The sequence below is a fragment of the Dipodomys ordii genome, unplaced genomic scaffold (assembly GCF_000151885.1).
Source record: "Dipodomys ordii isolate 6190 unplaced genomic scaffold, Dord_2.0 Scaffold10, whole genome shotgun sequence".
In the NCBI taxonomy this organism is placed as follows: domain Eukaryota; kingdom Metazoa; phylum Chordata; class Mammalia; order Rodentia; family Heteromyidae; genus Dipodomys; species Dipodomys ordii.
The window spans coordinates 23,514,852-23,520,802 of NW_012267226.1; the positions used below are offsets into that span (position 1 = coordinate 23,514,852).

Genomic DNA, 5,951 nt, shown 5'->3' on the forward strand with positions numbered 1-5,951 from the left:
CTCCACATCCCCTCCAGCATTTGTCGTTGGCTGATTTGTGGATGTGAGACATTCTGACTGGGGTAAGGTGGTATCTCAGGGTTGTCTTTATTTGCATTTCCTTCACCACCAGGGATGATGAACATTGAGGACGACAATTTTAAACAGGACCTGCTGAAGGATAATGAGCCAATTGGGGAAATGTCAGCGAAGGTGGTTCATTCTCCCTGGAGCTTGGTTCTTGGGGAATGACAATCCTTGGAGAGTGTTGCCCTCATAATATTTAGTACCCGATGAATTTAAACTTGGAACACTTCATAGCCCAGATGGCTGGGTAAAGGAAGATACCATGTGCTTTGAAATGTTGACCTGTGATGCAAACCAGCTTCAAAGAGAACTCTGAGTTCTCTTTGAGTTCTCAGTGATGAAGATTGCAGAACTCAGGGGTACCAGTGATTCCCAATACCAGCCTGAGAATCATTTGCAAGGGGCAAAACAAGTTTGATATTGGGAATTTTCAGGCAGAAAGAAGGTGAGTGCGTTCATCTCACACTTGTGACATGAAACTACGAGGCCTGGGTGTAATTATTATGCAAAATCAGGCATTTGTTTCCATACACTTTCATGTGGCTAGTTACTCATAAAATATATCTCAAGCCCGCTGTGGTGTGCTGGATGTGTGTTTATTGCACGGTAACCCTGGACTGTCTCCCGGAGTGAAAGCTGTAGCACACAGAGAAAATACTTCGTTGTTCAGAAGTGTAGATCTCTGAGCACCAAGTGGACGGCCCAATCCAGCAGAAGGTTTTGCAGAATGGCTCCACAGTTGACACATTATGGAAGAGATAGGAGAGAAAATAAATATTCGAGCAGTGCCCCAGGCTGCCACAGGAACTCCTCACGACTCCAGTGCCCACAGACCAACGCACTGGGGTTCAATTTCCATGGGCCACGAATTGGATAAGTATGCTACAGATCTTAAGGGGATTACTGTCTAATCATTTATTACAACATACTTGAATAAGCCAGGATAATTCATTGTAGTCTACGAATTTAGTTTTATCGACTGAATCTGAATTTTTAATTGCTTTATTTGACTTCTGTTAGAATATGAGCTTCTCTGAAATTATTGCTATGTTTCATGTGAACTGAGCTCAACACTGACCAAAAATGAAGCTTGGGATGTATTCACATCAGTCTACATTTCTACACTGGCAATTAGTCCCATAAGTCTGAAATCTAGCTCATAAGACTCATACTAAAATAGTGTTCTGAGATTCATTCTGTTGCTTGGATTTCTGTGTATTTCTTTTTAAGGCTCAGTAGTAGTCTAGATAAGATAGAAACACACATAGTTAGATAGACGATAGATTTGTGGATACATACATAGAGACATAGGTCGTCAATTCATCCTTAATGAACATATTGGTTGTTTATAATCCCAGGGCATGGGTAAGAGAGCTACCATGGAAAATTTTGTACAAAGTTTTATACAGCAATTGTTTGTGTGCTCTCAGGTGAGAAGCATGAGGCAGGACAGATCACACAGTGTCTAAATAATTGCCAAGCTGTTAGGGACTTTCAGATCTCTCATGTTTCAATTGCTTTTCAACAAATTCTACTCTAATATATTTGGACTATGGGGCTGGGAAGGTGGCTCAGTGGTAGAGTGCTTGCCTTGCATGCCTGAGGCCCTGGGTTCGATTCCTCAGCACCACATAAGCAAAAAGAAAAAAGCCGGAAGTGGTGCTATGGCTCAAGTGGTAGAGCACTAGCCTTGAGCTGAAGAGCTGAGGGACAGTGCCCAGGCCCAGAGTTCAGGCCCCATAACCGGACCCAAAAATAAAACAAAACAAAAAATTATATATTTGGACTTTTACTTTGGTGCATGCAAAAGTTAACCCATCTACTCTATTCAACAAATAAAAAGTTACATGTATCAATCTGCATTTCTCAGTTGTGCCTTGTGCTCCCAACTTTCACAAAAGTCAAAGGAAACATTGAGCTATTAGATCAGTGTTTCTGAAATTTGACATCTGTAATAATCAGTTATTTTCCAACTGGTAGAATATTGCCACAATAATGACTGTGCTCATTTTCTCACTGATAAATTTCTTATTTTTTAAAATATCAGACGTGTGGTTTGAACTCAGGGCCTGGGTGCTGTCTCTGTGCTTTTTCACTCAAGGTTAGTGCTCTACCACCTCGAGTCACAGCTCATCTTCCTCACTGATAAATTTCTGCCAAATTTATTTTGTTGTGTTTTCTTATTTACTGTAGCTATTGTGTTTGTTTACATAACAAGAAAAGCTGAAGAACTTTTGTAGAATTCTTATTTCCTGATGCAAGAAGCTGACCAGGTTGATTATCAGAAGCAACTACTCTGAGGTTATTAAACATGACCATGTGTAGGGAGGGGTTCCTCTTCCAGCTGTCACGCAACCAGCTTTACTCACGTTCACGGCATTCTCCAGGTAACTAAATGCCTACATCTCAACCTAGAAATATGAATGTGAAATCTTTGAAATATTCAAAAAAGAAAACAGCTCAAAGGTTTTCAAGGGTGTCACCTTGTTCCAAAAGGAGCATGATGGCAGCCAGGTCCCTCCCACAACAATGCTCTTTTCTCCTCCCTTTCAGACTCTGAACACAGGACATGGCCCCAGGAAACCACTCCACAGTGACTGAGTTCATCCTGGCAGGGCTAACAGAGAAGCCAGAGCTCCAGCTGCCCCTCTTCCTCCTCTTCCTGGGGATCTACGTGCTCACGGTGCTGGGGAACCTGGGCATGATGGTGCTGATCGCGCTCAGTTCTCACCTGCACAAGCCCATGTACTATCTCCTCAGCAGTCTCTCCTTCATTGATGTGGGCCAGTCCACCGTCATCACCCCCAAAATGCTGGCGAGCTTTGTGACAGAGAACACCATCTCCTACCCAGAGTGCATGGCTCAGCTCTTCTTCTTTCTTGTTTTTGCTATCTCAGAGTGCTACATGCTGGCTGCCATGGCTTATGACCGCTACGTGGCCATCTGCAGCCCGTTACTTTATAATACCATCATGTCCAATCAGGCCTGTGTCATCCTTGTGCTAGGGGTCTATACCATTGGTGTAGTTTGTGCATCTGCTCATACAGGCTTCCTGCTGAGGGTTCACTTCTGCAAATTTAATGTTATCAATCATTATTTCTGCGATCTTATTTCTGTCCTGAAGCTCTCCTGTTCTCCCATCTATGTCAATCAAATACTGATTCTAATATTTAGTGGAATTAATATTCTTACCCCCAGCCTCACCATCCTGGGCTCCTACATCTTCATCATCGCCAGCATCCTCCGCATTCGCTCCACCCGGGGCAGATCCAAGGCCTTCAGCACCTGCAGCTCCCACCTCTCCGCAGTTGCTCTCTTCTATGGTTCTGCCTCTTTCATGTATCTGAATCCATCCTCTGCCAACTCCACAGACCAAGGGAAAGTGTCTTCCGTGTTCTACACCATCATGGTGCCCATGCTGAACCCCCTCATCTACAGCCTGCGGAACAAGGATGTCAGCATCGCCCTGAAGATGTTCGGGAAAAGAACAGTCCTGTGAAAAGAAGTGATGCAAATGTATTTGTTTTTTTTATTGTAAAGATACTATACAGAGGGTTACAGTTACATGAGTGAGGTAATGAGTACACTTCCTCTTGAACATTGTTAGCCCCTCCATTGTTTTCCCCCTCCCATCCCCTCCCTCCCTCCCTTCCCCGAAGTTCTTTTTTTTTTTTTTGATTGTGATTAAGTGATTACATAATTTCTAAGTTCATTCTAACTTTCCTGGAGCAAATTGTCTATCACAGTCTGTAATATATAACAGTGTTCACATGTTATACACCATACATGTGATCAGCAGCGTGGGGATATTTAGTAGTGGTTCAACCAGATGAGCAGGAGTTCTTTGTTTCTTAAGTCCTGTTAGTTTTGTCGTATCACCTAACATTTTGGATTTATCATCCACTTATCAGGGAGACCATGTACCGTTTGTCTCTTCGCTCTTGGCTTACCTCGCTCAACATGATTCCTTCTAGCTCCATCCATTTCCCTGCATATGCCATTATTTTGTCATTTCTAATGGCTGCATAATATTCCATTGTGTATAGATACCACAATTTTTGGATCCATTCATCTGTCGTGGGGATGCAAATGTATTTGATTAACTGTCCTGCTTAGAACCTTGCACCAACCAAGAGCTGTTGGCTTAATCTATCTATCCTTACCTTTCTTCGTTTCCTGAGATTATACGGACACTGTTTCTTTTCCTGTGGAACTGTTCATGTCATATTCTCTGTTTTTCTCTCATAATTATCCCTGAGACACACGCTATAGGAATGGGGATTCATGAGTCACCAGTGTCTTCCCCTTCCCCTGCCCCATCATGTAGGATCAAAGCATAGTCCTTAACATAAGGAAGTGCCCCCTTCCCAGCCCAGCGGCCTCTCCTCCTTGATTTAGAACACGGCATCTCTCGTATCTATCGTATACTGGTGACCTTAAGATGCATATATCTCCATCTTGGAAATGATGCTTTTCTACCATAACCTTCCTCAAACATTTTTTCCCTCAGTATTTTTTTTAATTTTTAGGAGATTTTTATTTTTATTTTATTGTCAAGGTGATGAACATTGGGGTTACAGTTACATAAGGTAGTGAGTACATTTATTTAAGGTTGCTCTCCTTTCTTATTTTAAAAAACATAGTTGGCTTCAACATCTGAATTAGAGAGCCACTCCAATACACGCTTTTCCATTCACTCTTAGCTTTAGAACAACTTGCAGCCAATGTCGAGGTCTATACCACCTGGTGATCTCAGCGAAGTCTCTACCTTATATATAAGGCTCATCATCATAGCTCTGGTACCCAGAAAATGTCTGTTGTGGAGTAGGTCCTTGATAATGTTCTTGAGATTTATTTCCTCTTGTAAGATTTATTCTCCCTTTATGAAAATCAGTGTGTATGCAACATAATTATCACCCTTTAACCATGTAAGTGCAGCTATGTAAAATGGAAGTGGAGGTGAGTGTTAATGTGATAGCTTTGAGCCAAAAAGTCACGCAAGAACACAATGCCCTGGGTTCCAACCTCAGGGCTGTCAGCAAAAATAAGGCATCCTTTTAAAAATCCAAGAGACAAAGGGTAAACAAAGGCAGCAGTGATACTAGATACTGTGTTGAAAATTAACTATATAACTTGTAGGTGGGCATGGGAGGAAAAAACAGGAGAGAAGGAGGGAAGGAGAGACCGTGTCCAAAAGTATATGTACTCTTTACCTGACATGTTGCTCCAACCCTCTGTATATTTCCTTTATAGTAACAGTAACAAAATTTTTAAAAATTCAAGAGACAGCAAAAGTTTTTTTTTATTGTGAAAATACCATACAGAGAAGTTACAATTACATGGGCAAGATAACGAGTACATTTCTTATCAAACATTGTTGCAGCAAAAGTTTCCTTTACAGTGATCTGCAGCTAGGTATAAATAGCTGCAGATGATAAAGAAAAAGATACAAAAAAATGTAATAATATGAGATGTCAGGCCAATTACTCTTTGAAATAGAGATTTATATTCTCTTAAAAACAGCTCAATTACTTTTTCCTTTAAATATAGAAACACTATAGCTTGGGATAGATGCTACATAAGAGTCCTATTATTAGAACTAGAATAGGACATTTAAATTATTGTGGGAACTAGTAGGTCTGAAATTGTTGGGAATGTAGGAAATTGGGGGTAGGATAAACCATAAAATGTGTAAAGATCTTCAGAAGAAAAGTGTCAGCATTTGCTCCTCCATGCTTTTTTGTCAGTGCAGCTACATATTTACTGTGAGATAATTATTACTTGTTAAAATGAAAATAAAATGGACATTAAAAAACAAGTTGTGGGCTGGGAAGGTGGCTCAGTGGTAGAGCGCTTGCTTTGCGTACATGAGGCCCTGGGTTTGA

At 41.2% G+C, this 5,951-nt stretch overlaps 1 protein-coding gene across 2 annotated transcripts; it reads left to right on the forward strand.

Annotated features, from left to right (window-relative positions):
- The first annotated feature begins 2,635 nt into the window (after positions 1-2,635).
- LOC105980802 (olfactory receptor 8G5-like) lies at positions 2,636-5,340 on the forward strand. 2 transcript variants are annotated; one of them, XM_013009732.1, is made up of 2 exons: positions 2,636-3,539; positions 5,330-5,340. In XM_013009732.1, the coding sequence occupies exons 1-2, from the start codon at positions 2,636-2,638 to the stop codon at positions 5,338-5,340; spliced, it is 915 nt and encodes a 304-aa protein (XP_012865186.1). The 2 variants fall into 2 exon arrangements, with proteins under 2 accessions (XP_012865186.1, XP_012865185.1); XM_013009731.1 differs by lacking the exon at positions 5,330-5,340 and having other exon boundaries at positions 2,636-3,565.
- Positions 5,341-5,951: the final 611 nt, after the last annotated feature.